This window comes from Gopherus flavomarginatus, chromosome 3 (assembly GCF_025201925.1).
Source record: "Gopherus flavomarginatus isolate rGopFla2 chromosome 3, rGopFla2.mat.asm, whole genome shotgun sequence".
Taxonomy (NCBI): Eukaryota; Metazoa; Chordata; order Testudines; family Testudinidae; genus Gopherus; species Gopherus flavomarginatus.
In genome coordinates, this window is record NC_066619.1 from 152,953,751 (window position 1) to 152,980,579 (window position 26,829).

Sequence of the window (26,829 nt, forward strand, 5' to 3'; positions counted from 1 at the left end):
ATTTGTCAGTACCTCTTTTTAATTTGTTACACCTTCTCCCTGCCTTCTGCTACTGGGAGATGTTTGCTGCACTCAGAGATTTCTTGCAGTTTTCCATATTGAGGGTTGCCTTCAACACCTTTGAAAAGAGAGAAGAAAATTAACACGTTGTACATGACTTCTAGTCAAGGGTTTCAAAACATTTTCCAAACAATAAATTTAAGCTTCACAAAACATTCTTATGAGATCATTAAGTTGTATTTACAGTTCACAAATGGCTAAACTGGGTCATAGGAAAGGATAAATGATTTGACAGATGCTACACAGTCAGTACGTACCCTAGGTTGGAATATGTCAAAATCCTGAGATTTCTTGTAACTTCTAGAAATGCTCCCAGAGGTATGTACTCCCATTGGAAGGAGCAAATTACTGCAATAGCATTTTAACTTCCCTTAAGGATTTTAATTTACGCTATCAGTATTATAAATAATGTTCAGATATTTGTAGTATTCTTGGTATGTATTGATGGCATCCTCTAGGATTTGCTGTGTAAAGGAACAGTAAACACAACTTAATTACATTTTTATTGTTCCATTGACTAAAAGGTATGGACTTCCTGCATGAAAAGAAATGTATGTAATGTGATCTGTTTTACCTTTTATGCTGGAAAACTGCATGAAAAAGCCCCTGAAAAGAACTAATATAAATGTAAAATAAGGAACATTGATATGTTATGGAGTCTCAGGCTCCATGTGATGGATCTGTTAATATTTAGGAGTGGTATTGTATTTGCCAATTCATAGTCATAGCATGCCTTCCAGTTGCTATTTCAGGGCATATTGTGACTGTAATTGTGTGCACAGATCCATTAAAAATGTATTCTAGGAACATCTTTTTTAATCTTAAATTCAGAAAACTTGACTCTTCTGCTAAAATATTTGGAAAAACCTGAAATGCAAAAAATAAATTAGTCACATTAAGATCTTAAAAATTTTTTAAATCCATTTGAGAAAAAGAGAACAAAAATCTGGCTATCAGTCTCGCATCTCAAATTACAGCAGTGCAGCACGAAAGCATGTCTCTACCGTTCTAAGTTGGCATTGCAAGGGACATTCACTGCACAAGAACAGCATTGTGGGTCCAGTAATGAGAATACCGCTAAGAAAATTACTACTGTTCAGCATAGTGTAAAAAAATTCAAAAATTCAAAGAAACTAAATGAATAGTATGATCATTCTTACGATACAAAAAGAGTCCCCATTCTTGCTAAATTTAAAAAGTGCATAGTATTATCCCCTAAGTCAAGAGGGACAGATATATTAGCTAGTTAAAGAAATAAACTTTGACATTTCTCAGTTATGAGCACATGGTTTTAAAATGTCAGGCTTACCTTCCAAATGAGCTATTTGGTAAGAGCCTATTGCTCTAAAACAGATTTTTATTTTACACATCCATCACTCTACTTATTTATACTTGTGAACTTTTTTCTTTTTTCCTTCTCTCCTGCAATATTTGGAGTGCTTATCTTACAAGTGTACAACTTGGTGTTTTTGTGGGGAAAAAATGTCAACTGTAAGGAATGTCCCTTTAAATCCAGAGGAAATCTAAGATCTGGAAAAGGAGTCCAATGTAAAGATTAGTTAAGTAGACCTCCTAATGGCAGTACACAGTAAAATCAAAAATAAAAATCGAAATACTGCAATGACTTCAGTCTTCATTGCAAATAATAGTGTTGAGCATCAAAGTGCTGCTTTGAAAAGTGATTTAAGAACCTAACTTTCTAAGTAACTTTGAAAATTAACTTTTGAAAATCAGATTTAATGCTTTTGAAAATTTAAACCTACATCTCAACAGGAGAAAGAAGTGTGTGTGGTCCTGCAGCCAAATCTGTATACCAAGCGTTCCTAATTTCAATGTGATTTGAAAGAAAATCACTTCATTTCCCTAACATCCAGTAGTAGATGTTCACTGAAACAGATATCTAGCTGTACTTTACAACATCGCAGTCAGAAAATTTAAAAAAGAGGCAGCGTGGGTAGGGAATTCATTTTGTTTTGCTTGCTCATGATAGATGACAGAATGTGCCCTGATGTTAATAAAACTCTTCATTAAAATAGTTAATTTAAAAATACTTTTTAACTTTAGTAAAGTGGGCCACGTACTTATGTTACTGCTGTGAAGATAGTATGAAGACATTGTAGTTTATCGAATGCGTCTTAGTCTTTGTTAGAACACTTTAGGTGAACGATTTTTGTTGGTTTCCTTTGGGGTATGCACTTGAATGACAATTTCAACCCGATCAGGAGCTTTCCCAGCACCTAGAATACCACCCTCATGATTGTTAGACCTAAAAATTAACACATCTTTACCTTTTGTCTCATTTAGTAAATATACTGTACGGATATGAACCATATATTTTTCTCAGTTTATTGCTGCAGCAGATTTAAAATAATAATGTAAGAATTGTAAACCAACATGCATATTCATGGTGTACTTTGTTAGTATGCGTATAAACCGTTCATTTATGAACTCTTATCGTAAAGTTTCTTGTGGGAAGAGGATTGTTGGTTTTTCTACATTTTTTTCCTCACTGCAGCAACAGTAGTATGAAAAATGGTACATGGCTTAAGTTAGAAACAACTGAATATAATAATTCTCCACATTGGTCCATTTTTAGGCCTAACAACCTTGGTGGTATCAGTTAAGAAAAGAATATATGGAGATATACCTATCTCACAGAACTGGAAGGGACCCTGAAAGGTCACCGAGTCCAGCCCCCTGCCTTCAGTAGCAGGACCAAGTACTGATTTTGCCCCTGATCCCTAAGTGGCCCCCTCAAGGACTGAACTCACAACCCTGGGTTTAGCAGGCCAATGCTCAAACCACTGACCTATCCCTTCCCCCCCGGTTGTAATAGTTAACATGCCTTTTTTTTGTAATGGGTCACAATACTAACTTCTTACGTCTTTGAAAATCTCATAACTTGGAACTGGTATTTTAAAGAGGAAATTATGGTTCTTAATGACCCTTTAAAAACTTTTACGGTAATGGTATTACATTCAGCATTGGAAGCTTTCTGGTTCTGGTGCATGGATTACTTACTTCTCATTGATTCCCATCATCTTGCAGCCAGCTTGAATACTCAGTCTCTTATAACTTTACCATGTGCCCCCAGTACCACTGGACAGAAAAGATGGTTCATTTATAAAATGTTGATATGGTGGGAATCAAACCTTTTTCCAAGACGTCTTTAACTTTTTAGGAATTAAAATACTTTGAGCTGCTTGAAAAGTTCTGTTCTTTAAACCCATAAAAGGCAGTAAATTCAGAGTTCAGGGTTCTTGGGTTTTTTGCTGGCTTTTAGAAAAATTTCAGTATCTGATCCACATTTACTCTGATATAATGAACAAAAAATGGAGCAAGAAATCTAACTCTGAATTTCCTGGGTTTTTTTGTTCTAAATCAAACCACAGCTATTTTTTTAGGTAAAACCTTTATATAACAGGGATAATGAACCTGAGCTGCTTTTAAGTTTTAAAAAAAAGAATCCTGGTGAATGTGAATACCTTGGGCTGAAACCTTTGGATGTTCCCTGAACTAGAATTCCTTGAAACCACAACTCTCTTGTTGATATTATCTTTAATTTGTGCACCTCAACTTTGGGCCAGATTATCTTGGATTCAAGTCTTGTGCCAGTAATTGACTCCATACCCAGTGATAACTTAACAACGAAGTACTATGGGAGACTGATTTCCTCTTCATTAAAGATGCCAGTTGCCATTCTTTAGCTAGTTAGGTGAAAGTTAAAGAATGAATAATTGGATGGCTTTGGGACTGGCACAGACTTACACCTCTTAAATCATGAGTAAAACTTGGTTTGATAGTGACCAGAAGTCATTATTATCTGGTAAGATTGTTCATTGGATCTGTATGAAATAAGTTGGTGGTTATCATTTGTTTCTATCATAATTGACGTTTGCTATCTCCCTTGTTGGCAGTTTCAGCAAGAAGGCCAAGAATTGAGTTAGTACAGAGATTAAACATTGGCCTCTTTGGACTGAGGCTCAGTCAGGTTGGTGGGATGCTGTGGTGAAAGTTGCATTGCTGCTGCCCACGATGTTACTGCTGAATGAAGGACTTCAGTGTGTAGGGCTGGTGATCTGGCACCTCTCCCAATTATTAAACACACTTCAAAGAACAAATTTTAAAACGTTAGAAACTTTAAGAGTAGGGGTTACAATAGAGTAGCTATGCAGGAATATATAGTATGTAGTAAAGGAACACTATGAATCTGAAAAATGCATTTCTCTAAATTTTGTAGTTACTGGAGCTACAAATAACCCCTAAGATTATTCAAAAAATATACTTGAAATTTTTTTTCAAATCCTTTACTTTGCGCATTTGACAGCACTTTGTCTATCCTCATTTTCATAGCTCTCCTATACAATCAGTGAGGTTCTAAAGACCCTCACTAACATCAAAAAGGAGAGCAGAAAAATCCATTAATTCCCTTAAAAATATATACACAGAACATATTATTTTAAAGGATGCTTTACCAGAAACTGGAACATCTTGAATGCAAAAGGTTCTTTAGCATTTTGAATGCAATATTTTCCTAATTATGCCATTTTGATATGATGTAGCAAAAACAGTATTTATTGATGGCTTTCTTTTTTCTTTGCCAGAACTTTTAATCAATACCATTGGCAAAATGATTTTTATAAAAATGTTCAGCTTCCTCCCTATGTAACATAGTTGTTTATAGTTGATCAATTCTGATTGATCAGGCGCTTCCACACTATCATTGTTGCTATTTTGCGTTAATACCTTGTGACTGGAATATGACCTCCAGGACCCATAGTTAGCCAAAATATACTGTATAGCTTTAAGTACCTAGTTACTCTGAATATGCTCCAGTCTCCTTTTAATGACATGGAATTTTTGAGTCAGTTAATCATATACCTCTTTGAATAAAGTGTCTGATCAGGACATGTGCTATATTTTTCCAGAGGCGGCATTCAGAAAATGCCGCAAACCTAACATTCACACATTTCTCATACCGTCTGTTTCTTTAATTAGTTTTTTAGTTGTCAGAGTTGTTAAGGCCAATGAATTAGAGGTTTAAATGTGATATATTTTCAAAATACAATAATTTATTAAGAAGCATTCAAGATTTTTCTGGTATTTCATTTTCCACTTGTGATGTTGCAGATATGAAGGATAAATTTTACTTTTACTAAATGTAGTCATTCTGTTTAACAGCAGTGAGTGGAAGAGCGTCTGCAATGTCAAACACTCCTACCCATAGCATTGCAACTTCCGTCTCCCAACCTCAGACGCCAGCTCCAAGTCCTATCATTTCTCCTTCAGCCATGCTACCGATCTACCCTGCCATAGATATTGATGCACAGGTAAGCCTGAAATGAGTGCAGAATAATTGTGGTGATGAAAGTATTTGCTTCTACATAATGAATGAATCACCATCAGTAAACAGTTCTGATTTATATTTAGTTGAGTTCTAGATGATTTGGTGGAATATAAAATCCTGCATAATCCAATAGGACAATTGCTTTCTGCCAATCAGCAGGCAAAATAATTCTCCACAACCCATCAGCCTGCCTCCTAGGTTGACAGGGTCAGTGCAAATCAGCATAACCTTATCTCCGTAATCACCTCGGATCCATTGCTAGTATTGTGCTAACTGTGGCATTCCCAGTACTTGCTAGCTTGAGTAACAGAAGACAGAACTTGGTACCAAACTTCAGTTCTTTCTGCCCTATACCACATTGTTCTGCTACATGTCAGCCAGGAACTGATTTTTAATGTCTTAGAAGGATTTGCTGTCAGAGTAGAAATAAAATAATAATAAAAAAAAAGTAGCAAGAGATAGATAGCTGCTGCCTTTTATAAAATGTTTCATCTGAAGTCTTGTCACAATCCCAGTAAAAGACTGCATCAAACACCACAGCTTTTCCTTTTTCGCACATATACACCGTTGAATGAGTTGATAATTCTTTAACCAGGCACTGGGAGGATTTGATGAAACATACATCACTCCATCGTATGGGCCTGACAGGTAATGTCATAATCAATGAGTGCATCATACCAAGATGGTAGATAATTAGAAATAACAGGAAATATAGAAGTGGTTATTTGGAGACAAAAAGAACAGGAGTACTTGTGGCACCTTAGAGACTAACAAATTTATTTCAGTGGATGCATTCTACAAAAATCAGAAAATTTTAAGAGCAAGAGAATGGAAAATTTAAATTTAAAAGAACTGCTTGTATCTTTTAATCCTGCTCCCATAACCTACTTAGTTTACCAGTGATCAAAATTTAGGGCAATTTGTGAGCTCATTCTGTGGAGTTATTGATAAGGCAGTGGTTCCGTAATTCTAGCAGTTGATGGACTTCCTCATAAGAGTGATCCGTTAACCTCACTGCAGGGCTCAGAATGTTTCCTGAGGACCAGAGTTTGAGAAGTATTGCAATAAAAGATTTGTTTGTTAGTGAAAAGTAGTTGATTTGAAGAACTGAAAGTCTTCACCATGTGTCAGTACTTTGAGTCTGGCAGCACAGTTTACTTCACCTCTCCTTGCTCCTAGGACTGCAGTTGTTTAGCATAATGTTCTAAGCCAAGCTAAAAATGTCAGCAGTTGTGGATGGCACACTTCTGGGAAGTGTCAAGTTTTTGAGTTCTTACCTTCCTATGAATAAAGGAACTTGGGAACTTTTTGTGCTGAATTAAAGACAATTGGGCCAAGATTTCACTCTCTGCTGGCGGAAATGGAGGAGGGCAATTTAAAGCCTCTTAAGCCTCTTTTTCTGTGCCTTAAAATCAAGGAGACCTCCCATCCTCCAAAAAAGTTACATAGGCCTGGATTTCAAAAATTTAAATACAAAATCGGAAACATTTGTTGTTGTTTTTTTCATTTTTCAAGCACTCGGCCTAGTTAATCCATTCTCTTATTAACTAGAAATCAAAATTGACTTACCTGTCAACTTTATCCTTATTGTCAAACACTTACTTCAGCCCCCATGTGTCCCTTCACAACCTTTCTGTTGTGTTTATCAATAATGTAAGCACTGCTCCAGAAATAAATCCTGCCAATTCATTTGTGCTCCCTCTGCTGGCTTACCAGCTGCTAAAGCCTAATGCTGTAGTTCCTTCAGAAACACTAGCTGTAAGGATGAGAATGAATTTTTATTTCTAGATTTGCTGTAGAGGGGTAAAAATGAAAAAAAAAATCCATGCATTTCTTAGATGGCAACAATTTTTAATGCATATTGTATTTTGAGTGTAAATTGCAGGACTGGCATTATGACTTTTAAAGATTAAACAGTTTAGCAGAAAAAATATGATATATCTCAATTCTTGAAGGTGCTTATTAAATACCTATTTAAAGAGCTGACTTCAGAAGCTTAACATCTAATTTGAGGATGATTATAGTTAGTTTCACAAGAAAAACATCTATAGAGTTATTTAAAAGGTTTGTCTTGTAAAGGAGGTACATTTAAATCTTCATGCAGTAATGACCATGGAATTTTAAAATGAAGGAAAATGTATTTTGCTGTTTTGAAGTGTGTGTAATTTTTTTCTTTTAGACGGAGAGTAATCATGACACAGCATTGACACTTGCATGTGCTGGTGGCCATGAAGAATTAGTACAAACACTGCTAGAGAGAGGAGCTAACATTGAGCATAGGGACAAAAAAGGTAGGAATCTCAGTATATTGGTGTACGTGGGTTCCATTTAGAGTGAACTCCAGTATCTTACAATGTAGCAAAACAATTACCTGCTTAGAACCTGGCACTATGTACAGTTTTACATTTATTTTAGACTTTATTCATGGTGACCCAACTCTCTTTTTATTGCTATAACTAAAGTTGTTAATGATTTAAAAATAGATGAAGAGATAATCAAACATTCTTTTTTCTGTTTCAGGATTTACTCCGCTTATTTTGGCTGCAACAGCTGGTCATGTTGGTGTTGTCGAAATCTTGTTGGACAATGGTGCAGATATTGAAGCCCAATCTGAGAGAACCAAGGACACGCCGTTGTCTTTGGCTTGTTCAGGGGGAAGACAAGAGGTGAAGTGAAATTTACCCATGTAAACCTGTAGAAGCAGGTTGTAAGTTACATGGTTTAGATTAAGAGCAAATTTATTTTCCCTAGTATAGGCAACAAATATGCCTAAACTTCCACAGCACCCCAACTTTAAAGGACTGTTGCTATTAAAATATGTATATTGATGAAGTGTAAACTTACTGAGGATTGGTTATGTATTATAATATGAATATAAGAAATAATCTAGTATTTAGCAGCAAGCTAGATCTAAATTCAAGAGCAAGGCTCCTTGGTTTCTGTGAGATTTTGATTTAGAACTCTGAGATACCTTTACATTTTAAAACGCTAAATTGTATTGAATTAAATCTGAAAGTGAATAATGCAGTCATTCACAGTTCCTTTGTTTATGTTCTTGTTGTATTCAAATAGTATATGTTGCCCCCAATTTTCAGTGTGCTAGATTTGCGTGTTGACAATGCACAAATGTATTGTAGAAATTGTCTTAGAACATGGGAAGTTTTGACAGTTGGGATTTTTGGCACTGATGCTTTTCATGTCAGGAAGAGCCTGCATTTCTCCTTGACTCTCACCTTGCTGGTCTGGGGTGACTCGACATTTGCAAGAAGGGGTTTGAAAACAGATTCCCATATCAGCAAACTACTAGATAGTAGTCAGCTCTCCCTATCCCAGCTATCCACTGCTACATCAAATAGTAACAGATAACCACTTTAACCGAATGTTTCTGCTCTTTGGGTATGCCTGCTGAAGAATAATTAGTACCCATATTGTATGAGTGGTACAGCTGCCCCAGTTCTAAATTGCTGTAGACAGGTAGATATTTTTAACAATATCTTGAATAGTGAATAGTTCAGGACATATTGTTTAAAATGTCTGAGACCTTTTGTCCTAGCAGTTGCTGTAATTGTGTATTGTTAATGTCCATATTTAGCTAATTAAAAACAATTTTGTAAAAGGAATTGCCACAGAATTAAGTCTCTTGCACCAGAGTGCTACAGAAACCAGGAACCTTCCTGCAGAGTATAAGTCCACCTTTCTACAGAATATGCAGGACTTGACCCCTTAATTACAAATGAACGAGTAAGGAAGCCACACCTATAAGAGAGAAGTTTTTATTGCCCTCCTCACCCCCACCCCACCCCACTATTCCTCTTCTATTAAGAGTTACAATAACGGTTGCTGCTGCTTCGAGTGATTGCTCATGTGTATTCCACAGTAGGTGTGCGTGCTCGCCACATGCACCGGTGCCAGAAGTTTTTCCCTTAGCAGTACCCGTACTGGGGGAGCGCTGCTGCGACCCTTAGAGTGGCGTCTCTATACCGCACTATAAGGGGAGCTGCACTCTCCCCCTACCCTCAGTTCCTTCTTGCTGCCAGTGAAAGTAGTCGGAACTTAGGCTGCAGCAGAGCTGGAGCACATTCTACTCGACCTTAGTGATACTGTTCCTGGATTGTTACTTCAGTTGTTAAAGTGGGCTCGGGGCATGCCCTGTGCCCCATGCTTCAAGTTGTGCAAGTCCTGTCGCCGTTCTATGCCTAGGAGTGACCCACACGCTGAGTGTCTCCACTGCTTGGGTGAGACTCACATCAGCAAATGTTGTAAGATCTGCAGGTCATTCAAGCCACAGACCAAGAATGAGAGAGACATTAGACTCTGTGCTCTCCCCATGGAATCGGCATTGGCCCCAACTCAGGAACTCTGGGTGTACTCGGCACCTGCCTCCGCATCGTCGGTGCGTAGCAAGGCCCCCTCTACCAGCCAGCACTGTTCCCCTTCCAAGAAAGAGGGAAAGGGCCCAACCTCGCAGCAGCGCTGAGACAAGGAAAGAGGGAAGGCTGGTCCCACATCGGACAGCCCATGGTCCCCTCCCCCACCCCGGGCTCAAGGCCTCCGACTCATGTTGAGCAGAGCAGCCTGGTGCCGGCCGCCTTCACATCTCTGCCGGTGCAGATGCTGTCGACACTGGAGATGATGCAGGCTGTGAAAGACATTGAGTCTGCCAGTTCCAGGCACGCAGCCGGTGACAGCTCCCCGGTCTCGGGGCAAGACCCCATTGGGTGTCATCAGACCTCTCCTGTGGGTCGCAGTTCCTGCTCCAAGGGCTGCTCCCCGCACCGTTTGGTGGGCAGCGACCGATCATCCGGCTGCTTGCGCCCTCCCTTGACGCCGACCAGGTCATCCCGGTCACCACCCACATGGGAATCTCGGGGACCCTCTATGCCTCCTGCCAGCAAGCACAGGCATTGAGAGAGGCTCTGGGAATGATTCCCTTTGCGACGCGACTACCGCAGCCGTTCTCGTTCCAGTTCCACTTAGCTAGACGTCGTGCTCAGGATTCTCCTCGCAGTGACTCAGCACCAGGGCATTGCCGCTCCCGTGGCCATCGTGGGTACCAAAGTAGCACTTTGGGTGGGTACCAGTCCTCGATGTCTAGGTCCAGGTCCCGAGGGAGGAGAATTTGCAGGCACCACCGCTCATACCAATCCCATGAGACCGTACGCTCGACAGTGACCTTGGCCTGGGCACCCAGCCACCCAACTACTGCCACCAGGCCATCAGCTGGGTCAATGGCAAGGGGCCCCGTGGCAGGGACAGTGGTGCTAGTTGGCACCATGGCCAGGAATGGCCACCCAAACGGGGGTCCACTCGGTTGCCAGAGTGTCTCAGGCCCCATCAGCCTCGTCCGGCCGTCTAAGAGACAGAGCGGCGGGCCACAAGTCGGTGGACCCGCGTCCAGACTCTGATCTGGGGCTCGACCTGCCGATACCAGCCAAGGCCCACAGCTCTGTGATGGCCCTTTCCCCGGCCCCGGATGACACCATAATGGTGCCTCTGCCACCAATCCCTCAGGAGGACTTTAAGGTGCACCAAAACCTGCTAAAGGAGAGCCCCTCCGATTCCTTCTTTTAACATGCTGTCCCCCTTGGCACTGGGCCGTGTGGCTCCGCCCCTGCACCACAGTGTAGCCAACATTTCCAACACCCTGTGGCAAACTCCCCCCCCCCCCCCCCGACCCCAATCTCCAAGAAGGCTAAAAGGAAGTACTTTGTGCTGACCAAGGACCATGAGTAGCTCTATTCCCATCTGGCACCTAACTCGCTTGTGGTAGTCGGTAAACCACAGAGCGTGACAAGGTCAGCCCCCGGCTACCCCCCAAAATAAGGATGCCAGACAACTGGACTCCTTCGGTATAAATTTATTCCTCGGCAAGTTTCCAGCTCAGGTGAGCCAACCACCAGGCCTCGCTGAGCAGATATGATTTAACTTGTGGGAGTCTCTGCCTGAGTTTGAGCCTCTCCTCCCAGACCAGGACAGTATGTAAGAGTGGTTGCTCCACTCAGAGGTCATTCACCAGCTCTTCCAAGAGTGGGGAATTCCTCAGGTCGTCCTCTTTGCAACCCGCCAGAACTGGTGTTGCCCCTAGTTCTGCTCCAGAGGCGGGATGAGGAGGAGCACGATCTCCGATGCGTGCCTCCTGCGGTGGTCAGGCTGACTCCTTTACGCTTTCCCACCATCCCCCCTCATTGACAAAATTCTGCAAGAGGTAAAAGCAGACAAGCCAAGAGTCATCCTCCTAGCCCCAGCGTGGGCCCGCCAACACTGGTATGGGACCCTTCTTCACCTCTTGGCCCTCCCAAGGATGCTGCCACTTTGCCCGGACCTGCTGTCCCAGAATGGGGGCTGCCTCCTCCATCCTAATCCAGGCGCATTCCACCTGACAGCATGGTTGCTCTGTGGCTAGACGAGGAAGAGGGCAGGTGTTCGGAGCAGGTAAGGCGGGTCCTCCTGGAAAGCAGGAAGCCGTCCGCACACCATACATACATGGCGAAGTGGTCTAGGTTCTCCAAGTGGGGGAGTGAGTGGGGAGTCTCCCTCCTCCTCCTCTGCACTTCTTCAGTTTATCCTGGACTACCTCCTGTCCCTTAGGACCCAAAGACTGGCACCCACCTCGGTCAGGGTACACTTAGCGGCCATGTCGGCCTTCCACCCGCTGGTGCAAGGGCACTTGGTCTTCTCCCACTCTGACCTCCCATTTCCTGAAGGGCCTTGACCATTTGTTCCCATACGCTAGACACACCCCCTGCCCCCCCGGTGCCACAATGGGACCTGAACCTGATTTTGTCATGACTCACGGGTTCTCCCCTTGAAGCCCTGGCCACATGTTCCTAGTCTCACCTCTCATGGAAGGTGGCCTTCCGTGTAGCAATCATGTTGGCCTGCCATGTCTCGGAACTCAGGGCCTTGACCTCAGAGCCCGCAATACGGTCTTCCACAGGGATATGGTCCAGCTTCGCCCACACCCGGCATTCCTCCCGAAGGTGGTCTCCGCCTTCCATATGGACCAGAGTATCTTTGTTCCCATGCTCTGACCTAAGCCCCATTCCTCCAATGAGGAACGCCGCCTCCACACGCTCAATGTACGTGGAACACTGGCATTTTACCTGGATCAGACCAAACAGTTCCGGAAATCCTTGCAGCTTTTTGTTGCCTCGGCTGAGCAGGTGAAGGGGCAACCTATCTCCACCCAACGTCTTTCCCGCTGGATCACCTCGTGTATACGCACATGCTATGACCTGGCAGGGGTTCCCCTGCTGCCAATCATTAGGTCACACTCTATGATAGCTCAGGCCTCATCAGCTGTCTTCGTAGCCCCTGTCCTTATCCAAGCCATTTGTAGAGTGGCTACTTGGAACTCGGTTCACACATTCACTTCGCATTACGCGATCGTCTCCCAGTCTAGGGCTGATGCCGGGTTCAGCAGGACGGTACTCCATCCCAGTCTGTCGTCAACTCCTACCCACCTCCAACAGGGATAGCTTGGAATCAACTACTGTGGAATACATATGAGCAATCACTTGAAGAAGAAAGGACAGTTACCTGTTCCGTAACTGGCATTCTTCGAGATGTCGCTCAGGCGTATTCCACATCCCGCCCTCCTTCCCCTCTGTCAGTGTTGTCCGGCAAGAAGGAACCAAGGGTGGGGGGAGTGTGCAGCTCCCCTTGTAGCGTGATATAGAGGCGCTCCCCCATTACGGGTACTGCTAAGGGAAAAACTTCCGGCACTGGTGTACGTGGCAAGCACGCACACCTACTGTGGAATACTCCTGAGCAACACATCTTGAAGAACGCCAGTTACGGAACATCCGATGAAGTGGGTATTCATTCACGAAAGCTCATTCTCCAAAACGTCTGTTATTAGTCTATAAGGTGCCACAGGATTCTTTGCTACTTTCACAGATCCAGACTAACACAGCTACCCCTCTGATAGTTACGGAACAGGTAACTGTCCTTTCAGTGCAGAAGCAGAGAAACAATTCTGTACTGCTTCTGAGAGTTTTTTGCAGTGGAGTAGCTGGGGAAAATAGGGTGATGGCACACCATTGATTTCTTGGTCCCACCTCAGCGCTCTGACTGAAAATGACGGATGTTTGTTTAGCATATTCAGCTAAAGATTTGCTCTCTGATCATCCCACTTTTGGATTATGAATAAGAGTGCTTCACTGTCAGGATGGAGAAAATTGTATAGCATAGGTAGCTGAAGTACTCTTAAATCGTGATTTGCTGGGCTTATCATATAATGGAGATGGACAGTGTAGTCTCTTACACAAAGAAATTTCCTTTGCACAATGTCATTACATACTCGGGTTTTTCTGCTCAAATTTGTAATTATCCAAGCCAGAAACTATTTTATTGTCAACTTTGTGGAGTGATGTATTTTATTAATATTTTTAAATTTTATTGCCATGAAATTTAGGAGAAATTAATTGCAACTGTAATGTTTTTCTGAGGCTAGGGGCATGGTGTTGAAGAGTTCAAGTTCTTTCTTTTAAAAAGGATTGCTTGCAATACAGAGAACTGTTTTTTTTTTCTAGACACGTCTTTTTGGTGTATTCAGACATTTAGAACATTTTCTCCAGTTAGGTTTTCAATTTTAAGAAGAGAATCAAAAGTAACTTACTTTGTAACATTGCAGGTGGTGGAGCTGCTGCTAGCTCGAGGGGCAAACAAAGAGCACAGGAACGTTTCTGATTACACACCTCTAAGTCTAGCTGCTTCTGGTGGCTATGTGAACATCATCAAAATCCTACTAAATGCGGGTGCAGAAATCAATTCTAGGCAAGTTCTCTTTTTCATCCCTACTCCCCTGCTTTTATAGTTGCTTGTTAAATCTAAAATAAAAGTTCACTTTGGTGACTGTATGAAACAAAAACTAAAGCTTTTAATCTTGATACAATATTTGAAGACATGTACAGTCTACATTGCTTTAGTTTTTGCCCAGTTTTAGATGGGAACAGTTCAGAGATGCTTTTTGAAGACCCATACCATTTTAACTCCTGTTCCTTTCTCCTCCTTCCTTCCAGCATCTCTCCATGAGTTTGGTAGCAAAAACATAGCACTCCTTTCTGGGTTACGGTGAAAATCCTCTTACTGACTTTGATCCATCTGCTAGTATAGATACTTTTGAAACAAGAAACATCCAGCATTCTATAGAGACATAGTGCATGCTATGTTAAATGGGCAGAAAACCACAGAATATTTCAGTGGTGACTAATGCGGTGTTTTTCTCTGTCGTCTTCCAAGCAAAAAGTGTTTTTCACTAATGTTGGAGTACTCTTCCTGAAGAGCGGTAGAGGCCTCATGGGCAGATCTCCTAGGGGACCACATGGTCATCACTTTGTATATCCTTACAGCTTTCCAAATTGAACCCTCTCTCCTTTGAGAGAAAGGTGCTCCCAATTTTTGTCTTCTAGTAGTAGAGAATGGCCTTACTAATGGATTTATAGAGTTGTAACATCACTTTCTCCCTTCCTAGATGTATACAGTAATTAAAATCAGTGGAACAGACCTGTGGACCTTCATATGAGAGAATGAGAAAATGTATCCATCCTTACCTGAAAACTCTTTCTCTGAGTAATAAGATCAACAGATATGGCCTCCCTTTGGCAAGTTTACAGTAACATGCTGAGAAGTGTAATATGGCTTTTGGGTCAGTCAGTATGTTTCAAAGTTTGTTATGCTCTGCAGTACATTACTGTAATATCCATCTTGAGTTAGCAGGGCTGGTTCCGCTTCCAGTGCTGCAGGTAGATTAGAGATCTACTGTAATAGATTGCATGCATCCGACGAAGTGGGTATTCACCCACGAAAGCTCATGCTCCAATATGTCTGTTAGTCTGTAATGTGTCACAGGACTCTTTGCTGCTGTAATAGATTTGTGACCTCATTACTTAGAAAAAGGAAACTTTCAGGTTTAGCATGGATACACTTTTTTCTATTTTGAGCTGCGTTTTTGCTAGTAGTAATAACCTCAGAATTACCAAGGGTAACTAATCTTTCTTTTCAAAATGTTTATAATTTCTTTCATGGTGAAAAAGTACATAACCCTGATCTTTAGATTGCATGACTCAACAAAATTCTTAACTTGCTAAAAAGTAATTTCCTCATACAACAACTAATAATTTAAAAGTAGAGTACATAATACCTACAAATGCAAACATTATAGAAGATCTTGCTTTTATCAGCCTTCTTCAACTTGAATAACTTCTAGGTTGGGAACTTTGCTTTTTCACATTCTAATTTTCCTATCACTCTTTTCAAAGATAATGAAAATTAAAATTGTTCATTTGTTTTCCCCCTCAGAACTGGTAGCAAACTGGGCATTTCTCCTTTAATGTTGGCAGCTATGAATGGGCACACTGCTGCTGTTAAGCTATTGTTGGACATGGGCTCTGATATTAATGCTCAGATAGAGACCAATAGGAATACTGCCTTGACTTTGGCCTGTTTCCAAGGAAGAACTGAAGTGGTTAGCCTACTGCTTGACAGAAAAGCAAATGTCGAGCATAGAGCTAAGGTAAGGAACAGGATGAGATATGTGTCTTTCAGCTAAGCAGATTTATACTAAGAACTTAGTTCTATGTTTCATGTGACTTTTTCCCCCCTTGGAAGTCAACTAAGGGAAAGTAAGTATTTCCTATGTAGTAACTATATGATTATAGATTGTGCACACATCTATTGAAACCAACAAGGAAGGGGCTGAGTTTTAATAGAGCTATTTAAAAGAAAAGAAATATCTTTGTTTTAAGGTTACGGTTTGGGTGAATGTCTGTGTGTAAATATTGTGTGTACAGTACATAAAAACATTTGTTTTAGCTTCTGGAGCTATATTTAATCTTCAGATAATGACAAACATCGGAATGATAAATCTTACACTTAATCATTTTATATTAAATTTCTTGAGACTTTCATAATTTTAAAAATTAAAAGCTGATCTTAATCCATGTTCGTTGGCTGAGTAGCTACAGTCTTCCTGGCTTCCACAGCCATGGAGATGAAATGGAATCCGGAGGTGTGCTCCCTGTAAATGAAGCTCTGCAGTAACTGCAGCCATCAAATCCCTCTCCCTGCCAGGGACAGAGTTTGTGACTTCACTTAGCATTTCCTCTCCTTGCCAGATTTGACAGCCATTGGGGTGGAGGCTCACAGTAGAGAAAAGGCTTTTCAGCTGACAGTCAATATTCCAGCCAGCTATGTCAGTTGACCTACCACATTGTGTCCCTGGCAGACAGCACTGAAATGGAGCTGTCAACCAAGGAATGAAGATAGGTTTGATCAGGTCAAAGATTGCCTCCGTTCCCTCTGCCCACTAAATGGAACATAACTTAAGAGTTAAACTCACAGGATCTGCTTCTATACCAGCTGTTAGAATAGGATTTCTCCTCTCCAAGACTTGTCTGGCTATCTCCCGCCCAACCTAGTTGACACCATACAGGTGTTGCAGCAGTTGAGGTTTTCCCTCCCCATGCAGAAACCTGTTTATATGAGCTCCACAGCAGAACATCCCATCTTTGCTACCTGTTCCTCATGCCCAAACCTGTACAAGATTGGTTGGTCTAGTGTAAAGAGCCTAGTAAAATGATAGCTGGGGCTTCTCCACCTCTTTGTGCTGCAAAGCGCAGGTCCAGGATTTGTCCCCAAAAGCATGTTTAATCTCCAAAATATAACACAGTGCATGGTCCACACTCTTGGCCAGCTGCAGGTGATTTTATTTTTTCCTTTTAAATGTTGGTAACATTTTAACGTGTCTTGCAAGGTAATGATGGAAATGCATATGTTTGAACTTAAAACTTATTACTGCAAGCTGAAGTTACTACTGGCTTTTATTTAAAAAAAAACAACAACAAAAAAAACCCTCTAACTCTCTTATTTCCCCTGCTTACTCAACCTAGACTGGTCTCACGCCATTAATGGAAGCTGCCTCGGGTGGGTATGCAGAGGTAGGCAGAGTTCTTCTGGACAAAGGTGCAGATGTTAATGCTCCTCCAGTACCCTCATCGAGAGATACAGCTTTAACCATAGCAGCAGACAAAGGGCACTACAAGTTCTGTGAGCTTCTCATTAGCAGGTACCATATTTGAAGCTATGCTGTTAAAGGGTCTTGAATGGTCATTGTTTTGCTTTTATCAGAAGGGTAGCAGTGTTAGTCTGTATCCACAAAAACGAGGAGTGCGGTGGCACCTTAAAGACTAACAGATTTATTTGGGCATAAGCTTTTGTGAGTAAAAAACCCACTTCATCAGATGTCTCCATGCATCTGAAGTGAGTTTTTTACCCACGAAAGCTTATGCCCAAATAAATCTAGTCTTTAAGGTGCCACTGGACTCCTCAGTGTTTTTGTCTTGCTTTTTTATAGTTCACAGGCCATGTAACATTGTAATTTTAGCTTATACTTTGTATTACACCCAAACATGTATTTTCTTCCACACCAGGCTTAGACCTCTCAGTATTTCCTTGCATCTTCATTGTTGATGGATGTATCTTTTGAACCCTCCATTGTGTAATATTCACTGTTACTGTGAATATTCTTCCATTAGCAGCCATTTCCAGGGTAGATACCAGTGCGTGTTCATGAATATACCAGCAGAAGGCATATAGAAACAGTTGTCAGCAAGCCCCTCCTATAAGCCTGACCACAACTTGAGATACATCTGCAGTTAGAAACAAAGGTTCAGAGATAGCTCCTGAGTCTGGATTTCTGGCACGCTCTCAGGTTACCATACTGACTTTTGGCTTGCGTATTGTAAATATTTATATCATTATAATGATTCAGAAGGTCAAAAAACAATTTTAGAAACTGGAGCATCTCCATGCCAAACATATATAAAATACAGTATTTTAGTGCTAAAAGGTTAGTTGAAATAGGTAGTTAACTAATTATACAGGTCCTGTGTATTGTTTATTCTCAAAGCATGATTCAGTTTTTGATCAGAACAATTTGCTTTTTTTAGGGGAGGTCACATTGATGTACGGAATAAGAAGGGGAATACTCCACTATGGCTTGCAGCAAATGGTGGGCATCTCGATGTTGTCCAGCTACTGGTACAAGCTGGAGCAGATGTGGATGCTGCTGATAACAGAAAGATAACACCTCTGATGGCAGCCTTTCGAAAGGTAAAATGTGGATTTTTTTCTTTCTTCTCCCTTCCTTATTCAGATATTATTTCTTTGTAAATGTAACTGTGCGATGGAAATCAGAACATGGTACATTAGATCTACTAAATCTCTTCTTTAATTATCACAATATTTAAAAGAGTAAATGAAAAACTTACATAAATATTTTGAGGGTCTCGTTTGAACCCACAAAAATAGGTATTTGCATCACCTATGCAACTTTATGCTTTGCAACATGTCGCAGAAACATTAATGGGAAAGGGTTACAGTCTTAGTTATCTGGTTCTTTGGGACTATGACAGTGTGCTCCAGTCACCATTAGGATGGCCCTTCCTCCTGGCCATTCTGAGGAATAACTCACCAGGTTGGCACCTCTCCTTGTGGTTGTAAGCTGTCCCTCCACACCCTCTTTATCTGCAGCTGTCTCTCACTCCAAGAGCTGCTGTGGCCTTTTCATCATTCAGCCCCTGGCTAGGCCATTATTATGGTTTCCTCTTTTGGGGGGGAAATCTATTCTCCACAAACACACTCAGGCAGTCTTCCTATGCACTGCCTGTGCCACCTTCCCAGTGGCCGATTGGGGAACCCAGGCCTGCCATCTACTCCTGGTTCCAGCTCAGGGACCCTCTCGCCAGCGGTCAAGGTTTGTTCCTGTCTAGACCTTACTGCCTTTTCCTGAGCCCTGTCCTACCTTCCTGGCCTTCCCACTCTGGGTTTGCCAGCCCAAACATATCTCCTTTTGCCCAGACTTTCCTAGCAGCCCCTTCTGCTTCCAGTTTCCTTTTGTAGGATCCCCACCTGTCCTTTGCAGGTGAGTGTCTCTCTAATTAGCTGTCTCCAGCCTAAATCTCCCCCATTTTCTGCCTAATTAGCTGCTTGGGCCTACCTGGCCTAAATCAGCTTTTATAGGGCCAGTATGGGGAGCACACCCCATCACAGGGACCCAGTGTGACATGAGTAAACTATTACTTTGCAAATATCAGTATACAAAATTGCATTTTAAATTATTGGTTCTTCTTCGAGTGATTGCTCACATCCATTCCAGTTAGGTGTGCGCGCCGTGCGTGCACGTTCGTCGGAAACTCTTTTACCCTAGCAACTCCAGTGGGCCGGCAGGTCGCCCCCTGGAGTGGCGCCGCCATGGCGCTCGATATATACCCCTGCCGGCCCACCCGCTCCTCAGTTCCTTCTTACCGCCGTGTCGGTCGTTGGAACTGTGGAGCGCGGCATAGCTGTCCTCCACGTCCCTAGCTCTCCTTGTTATCTCTCGTTATTGTTATAGTTGTTAGTTAGATCGTTAAGTATAGTTAGTAAGTAATTAGGTGTAAATAGTGTTGTAGATAGTTGTTCGCCGGGGGCTGTAGCCCTTCCCGGCACCCGGCACCGCGCTCATGCCTGGTTCGCCGGGCTTTAAGCAGTGTGCGGCCTGTAAGAAGCCTATGCCTACCAGCGACCCCCACGACGCGTGCCTGAAGTGCCTGGGGGAATCGCACAGATCGGACAAGTGCCGCATCTGCAAGGCTTTTAAGCCCAGGACAAAAAAGGAGAGAGACCAAAGACTCCGGACTCTCCTCATGGAGGCGGCACTGGACCCGGCGGCTTCGCAGGCCGTGATCTCGGCGCCGGCACCGGATCGCACCGGCACCGGGAAGACTCCCCGGCACCGACCTTCTCCGGCACCGGGTGCAGAGCCGAGACCGTCAGCGTCTGCTACTCCAGCCAGGCAGACCCGACTGGAGCGCCCGGCCTCGACATCGGCCGCGGCGCCGCCAGCACCGTCGACTCCGGGCCCGGCGGGTCCGTCGAGTCCGGTGCCGCCAAGCTCCCCCATAAGATCTGGGGTTGAGCTATTGGTCCCATCCACGCCGGAGACCTTCGCCTCGGCACGGGACCTTATTGCCTTGACGGAACCTACTCAGCTGCCACCCCCGGTACCTCCGGTGCGGGTCGCATCTAGAGGCAAGCTCATGATGTCGGCACCGTCTCGGGACTCGCGCTCGCGGTCCAGGTCCCGACGTCACGGCAGATCAAGATCCCATCGCCGCTCACAGTCCCGGCACCGCTCCCCTCGGCGGTACCGGTCGCACTCGCGGCACCGATCGACCTCCAGACGGTCGCGGTCTGACTCCAGCCGCCGATACCGGCACCGTGACTCCAGGAGCCAGTCCCGCCGTCACTCGCCGCACCGGTCGACCTCCCGGCACCGAGCTGGTGGCAGGTCCCGGTCCCGGTCGACCTCCCGGCACCGCGTCGGTGGCAGGTCCCGGTCCCGATCCCGGCACCGAAGCGGCGGCCGGTACCGGTCCAGATCCCGGCACCGAGACAGAACCCGGTCCCGGTCCCGATCCCGGCACCGCTATGACTCCCGGTACCGATCCCCGGCACCGAGAAGATCTTCGCTGCCGACCCGCGCAGACCCTTACCAGCCAGGGTCGGCCCCGCCATGGCCTTCTAGGCAGCCGTCGGTGTCTTCGCAGACAGACAGCGGGTATGCGCTGGGCACCGACCGGCAGGCGGCGCTCTTTCAAGACCCGCCGCAACAGGACCAAGGCCCGCAGCAGTGGGGGTTTTGGACCCCATGGGCATACCATCAAGCCCAGGGCCCCCAACAGCTTCCTGCTAGGCCTGCGACGGTGGAGCACAGGGTGCCGGAAGCCTCGTTGTCTCGCCCGCCTCCCTCCCCGGATGGAGAGGAAGGGTCCAAGCAGCAAGACTCCGCTCTGGCTCCTGAGACAGAGGCGAGGGCCGAGGGGGACCCCCCATTGGACACTTTCTTGCCGGGGGTCTCCTCATCCTCCTCCCCTGATGAAGCGGTGGCTGGCACCTCCTCCAGTAGCCCCCCCCCCGCTGGATCTCAGGGCGCACCAAGACCTCCTTAGGCGAGTAGCTCAGAATCTGAGCCTACAAGCCGAGGAGGTCTCGGAGATCGAGGATCCGATTGTCACCATCCTCTCGTCGGATGCTCCCACCAGGGTCGCCCTACCCTTCATAAGGACGATCCAGGCCAACGCCAATACTATCTGGCAGTCACCGGCCTCCATCCCCCCTACGGCGAGTGGCGTCGAGAGGAAGTACATGGCCCCCTCTAAAGGCTATGAGTACCTCCATGTCCACCCGACACCGTGTTCCCTGGTGGTGCAGTCGGTGAATGACAGGGAGCGTCATGGGCAGGAAGCTCCAGCCCCCAAATCCAGGGAGGCCAGGCGTATGGACCTCCTTGGACGCAAAGTCTACTCGGCTGGGGCACTGCAGCTCAGGGTTTCGAACCAACAAGCCCTGCTCAGTAGGTACGCGTTCAACTCATGGGTGGCAGCGGACAAATTTAAAGAGCTGCTGCCGCAAGACGCCCGCCAAGAATTTGCGGCCATCCTAGACGAGGGCAAGAAGGTTGCACGAACATCGTTGCAAGCTTCTATGGACGCTGCAGACTCGGCTGCCCGCACCCTCGCCTCGGGGGTAACGATGCGCCGTATCTCCTGGCTGCAGGTCTCTGGCCTTCCACCGGAGCTCCAACATACCATCCAGGACCTCCCGTTCGAAGGCCAGGGCCTGTTTTCGGAAAAGACAGACCCCAGACTTAAGAGTCTCAAGGACAATCGGGTCATTATGCGCTCCCTCGGGATGCACACGCCGGGAACGCAGCGCAGACCCTTCCGGCCACAGCAGCGCAGGCCATACCCCGAGTTCCGCCAACGGCAGGACCTCAATAGGCGCCGTGGCAGGAATGGAAGGCGTAGGCATTCGGGGAACCAAGGGGGGCAGAATCAAGGCTCCTCTAAGCCCCCGCCTGGACCCAAGCCTTCATTTTGAAGGTGCGCCCGAGGGCGCAGTAACAGTTTCCCCCACGGATCCTTCCCCCCCGTTTTCCAACCGCCTTTCGTTTTTCCTTCCGGCGTGGACCCAAATAACATCGGACCGCTGGGTCTTGCGTACGGTGCAGACGGGATACCGCCTGCAGTTTACATCGTTTCCTCCTTCCCGCCCCCCTTCCTCGTCCCTCTTCAGGGACCCCTCTCACGAGCAATTCCTTCGACAGGAGGTACAGACGCTCCTCAACAAAGGAGCTATAGAGGCGGTTCTGGAAAACGAGAAAGGCAAGGGCTTTTATTCCCGCTACTTTCTGATCCCCAAGGCCAAGGGAGGCCTCAGGCCTATCCTCGACATGCGAGAGCTCAACAAATACCTGGTGAAGTTGAAGTTCCGCATGGTATCCCTGGGGACCATTATCCCATCCCTGGATCCGGGAGACTGGTACGCCGCCCTCGACATGCAGGACGCTTATTTTCACATTGCCATTTGGCCACACCACAGACGTTTCCTTCGTTTCGTGGTGGGCCCCCTTCACTACCAATTTGCAGTCCTCCCATTTGGCCTTTCTACGGCCCCGAGGGTATTTACAAAATGCATGGCAGTCGTTGTGGCACATCTTCGGCGCAGTCGTATCCACGTGTTCCCTTACCTAGACGATTGGTTAATTCGGGGCACGTCGGAACTGCAAGTTTGCAGCCACATCCGCGTGATCACCGGCCTGTTTGCTACCTTGGGCCTCATGATCAACATGGACAAGTCCACCCTGATCCCCACGCAGAGGGTGGAGTTCATCGGGGCCGTCCTGGACGCCACCGTGGCCAGGGCTCTTCTGCCGTTGCCGAGGTTCCAGGCATTGTCGGCGATCGTTCAACGGCTGCGGGCAGCCCCCTTGACATCAGTACGGACATGTCTAACCTTGTTAGGCCACATGGCAGCATGCACGTTTGTGACCGGTTATGCTCGGCTCCGCATGAGGCCCCTCCAGTTGTGGCTCATCGAACATTACCGGCCGGCAAGGCAGCCGCTAGACATGCTGATCACAATCCCCCAGGGGGTGTTAGATTCTCTCGACTGGTGGCTAGACCAGTCCGTAGTGTGTGCGGGGCTCCCTTTCCACCCACCTCAGCCCTCGGTGTCCCTGACAACGGATGCCTCAGATCTCGGCTGGGGGGCCCACCTGGGAACCCTGAGAACGCAGGGCCTGTGGTCCCCGCAGGAGGTGAGGTTGCACATCAACATGCGGGAGTTGAGAGCGGTCCGCCTTGCTTGTCAAACGTTCTGTCACCAGCTTCGAGGTCGTTGTGTCGCGGTGTTTACCGACAACACGACGACCATGTACTATATCAACAAGCAGGGCGGCACCAGATCCTTTCCCCTATGTCACGAGGCGATGCGACTCTGGGACTTTTGTGTAGCCCACTCCATTCACCTCACGGCTTCCTTCCTCCCCGGAGTACGGAACACGCTGGCGGATCGCTTGAGCAGATCCTTCCTATCGCACGAGTGGTCCCTTCGCCCGGACGTCGCCCTCTCCATCTTCCAGAGGTGGGGTTATCCCCGTGTGGACCTCTTCGCGTCCGGGGGGAACAAGAAGTGCCAGGCGTTCTGCTCCTTTCAGGGCAGGGAGCCCGGGTCTATAGCGGATGCCTTCCTTATTCCGTGGACGACCCACTTGTACTACGCGTTTCCCCCGTTTCCTCTGGTCCACAGGGTCCTTCTGAAGGTGCGCAGGGACAGAGCTCGCGTGATCATGGTAGCCCTGGCGTGGCCCAGGCAACATTGATACCCCATGCTGCTGGACCTGGCCATAGCCGACCCAGTTCCCCTGCCCCTTCACCCGGACCTGATTACCCAGGAGCACGGGACTCTCTGTCACCCGGACCTGCAGTCGCTGCATCTAGCGGCGTGGTTCCTGCGTGGCTGACCGGCTCTGAACTGCGCTGCTCCACACCGGTACGGGAGGTGCTTTTGGGCAGCAGGAAGCCTTCCACGAGAGCGACATACTCGGCCAAGTGGAAGCGTTTCTCCTGTTGGTGCGTGGAGAAAGGTCTCTGCCCTATGGAAGTTTCGGTGGCCAATATCTTAGACTACGTTTGGTCCCTCAAACAACAGGGTCTGGCGATATCGTCGTTGCGGGTCCACCTGGCAGCTATCTCCACCTTTCACCCGGGTGGGGATGGTCGCTCCGTTTTTTCTCACCCGACGGTGTCTAGATTCCTTAAGGGGCTGGAACGTTTATACCCTAACGTCCGACTCCCTGCTCCAACCTGGGATCTTAACCTGGTGTTGTCTCGGCTCATGGGGCCCCCCTTTGAGCCGTTAGCTACTTGCTCCCTACTTTATCTCTCTTGGAAGACTGCCTTTTTAGTAGCTATCACCTCAGCTAGGCGGGTGTCGGAACTCCGGGCTCTTGTGGTAGACCCCCCGTATACAGTCTTCCACAAAGATAAGGTGCAGCTGAGGCCACACCCTGCCTTTCTCCCCAAGGTAGTCTCGACCTTCCACATCAACCAAGAGATATTCCTTCCGGTTTTTTTCCCGAAACCTCACTCTTCAGGCAGGGAGCAGCAGCTCCACTCGCTTGATGTCCGTAGGGCTCTCGCGTTCTATGTGGAGAGGACCAAACCCTTCCGCAAATCCCCCCAGCTTTTCGTGGCGGTAGCGGACCGCATGAAGGGGCTTCCTATCTCCTCCCAGAGGTTATCCTCATGGGTAACGTCCTGTATCAGGACCTGCTATGACTTGGCCCACGTCCCTACGGGCCGTGTGACTGCGCATTCTACCAGGGCGCGGGCGTCGTCGCTGGCTTTCCTCGCCCGTGTGCCCATCCAGGAAATCTGTCGGGCAGCGACCTGGTCATCGGTCCACACCTTTGCTTCCCACTACGCCCTGGTCCAGCAGTCAAGAGAGGACGCGGCCTTCGGATCGGCAGTGCTCCATGCCGCGACTTCTCACTCCGACCCCACCGCCTAGGTATGGCTTGGGATTCACCTAACTGGAATGGATGTGAGCAATCACTCGAAGAAGAAAAGACGGTTACTCACCTTTGTAACTGTTGTTCTTCGAGATGTGTTGCTCACATCCATTCCACACCCGCCCTCCTTCCCCATTGTCGGAGTAGCCGGCAAGAAGGAACTGAGGAGCGGGTGGGCCGGCAGGGGTATATATCAAGCGCCATGGCGGCGCCACTCCAGGGGGCGACCTGCCGGCCCACTGGAGTTGCTAGGGTAAAAAAGTTTCCGACGAACGTGCACGCGCGGCGCGCACACCTAACTGGAATGGATGTGAGCTACACATCTCGAAGAACAACAGTTACAAAGGTGAGTAACCGTCTTTTACTGCCAGAAGTAGAGTCTATGGACACCTATGGAACTGGAAAGGTGTGAAGGCAAAAGTTTGATCCCTTGGATCTCTCATGAGCAAGAGAAGGCTTGGCAGTAATACGTTATTAGTGAGGTATAAGCCAAGTTTGAACTATTAAATATCTGTTCCATTGGTATTGCATAGGTTTGCTGGATTTGCTCAGTAGAGAAGGGTGTCATGAACCCTGCTCTTCAGTTGATGTTGGTAAATGAAACGTTAGTGGCTAAAACCATCTATGACTTGATTATCGATGAAGCCTTTGGTTTGGATGACTTTTCAGGATCTCATTAGCCAAGATATTGCATGCAAGATACTCAGTTTCAGCATGAATCAAGGGAGAGTTGCTGAGGCTGTTTTGCATATAATCTTAATAGTAGGAGACCTCTCTCCCCAAGATGATATGTAATAGAAAATGAAACTAGTGATGAAAGTCCCAGGATAGACTGCTCTGTTTGCAGAAACATACATACCATCAGTGGATTTGTTCCATAAATCAGTCAGTAAGCAACCAGTCAATCTCTAAGCTACTCTAGATCACCAACTTCTATCAAGTTAAAATGATTAAAATTGCCTTGTTTATTTGTTACAAGATAAATATTGTAATTAACCATTGTATTGGGTTTGAAAATAAGCATCTTGACTTTGCCTCCGTGTTTTTCTCCCATTGATGATGTTCTATTCCATTGACTTCGTGCATCCTGTTGATGATATAGCACATTGCACTGTATAGATAAAAGATTTAGAATTATGAAAACTTGACTACTGTACATGTGATGCAAATAGCATATTTCAAAGATAAATAACTAGTATACATTTTTCAAAAGAAACCACTTCTCCACAATAACTAGTAAATACCCACACATTTTAAAATCAAGGGTTTTCTTCTTGATCATGGAGAAGAGAATGAGAAGTGTCTGAAATGAGGGAAAAAAGTTGAATTTGACATTCCAAAACCAAAAATACTTGAATAATTTAAGTAACTTTTTAACTAAAAAGATGTGTGAAGGAGAGGAAAGGAGTGGAGCATCTCCAGACTTGAGAAACTGGGTCTTAATTAATATTTGAGAGAGTTTGGAAGGGTAGATGCCTGATGCCTCAGTAACAGAGCTATTGATTAATACAAGATATTCCATGAC

At 45.7% G+C, this 26,829-nt stretch overlaps 1 protein-coding gene and 2 long non-coding RNA genes across 10 annotated transcripts in view; 1 reads left to right on the plus strand and 2 right to left on the minus strand.

Moving 5' to 3' along the window:
- ANKRD17 (ankyrin repeat domain 17) overlaps window positions 1-26,829 on the plus strand; it is a 168,010-nt gene that overhangs the window by 113,554 nt on the left and 27,627 nt on the right. For 5 of the 6 annotated variants that reach the window (XR_007773286.1, XM_050944966.1, XM_050944964.1 and 2 more), the window contains 7 exons: window positions 5,242-5,390; window positions 7,587-7,698; window positions 7,928-8,073; window positions 14,043-14,185; window positions 15,710-15,923; window positions 17,299-17,474; window positions 18,358-18,520. Coding sequence is in view for 5 of the 6 variants with exons in the window: in XM_050944966.1 (XP_050800923.1) it covers window positions 5,242-5,390; window positions 7,587-7,698; window positions 7,928-8,073; window positions 14,043-14,185; window positions 15,710-15,923; window positions 17,299-17,474; window positions 18,358-18,520 (1,103 nt within the window). In the remaining variant the exon portion in view is untranslated. The remainder of the gene's footprint in view (window positions 1-5,241; window positions 5,391-7,586; window positions 7,699-7,927; window positions 8,074-14,042; window positions 14,186-15,709; window positions 15,924-17,298; window positions 17,475-18,357; window positions 18,521-26,829) is intronic. The other variant, XM_050944965.1, reaches the window with a different exon arrangement.
- Window positions 1-26,829, minus strand: part of LOC127047140 (uncharacterized) — a 604,330-nt gene that overhangs the window by 55,047 nt on the left and 522,454 nt on the right. The window lies entirely within an intron of this gene.
- Window positions 1-26,829, minus strand: part of LOC127047130 (uncharacterized) — a 61,188-nt gene that overhangs the window by 1,100 nt on the left and 33,259 nt on the right. The window contains exon 3 of one of the 2 annotated variants that reach the window (XR_007773299.1): window positions 13-118. This is a non-coding gene — a long non-coding RNA (uncharacterized LOC127047130). Of the gene's footprint in view, window positions 1-12; window positions 119-26,270; window positions 26,416-26,829 lie in introns of those variants that run through there. The other variant, XR_007773298.1, reaches the window with a different exon arrangement.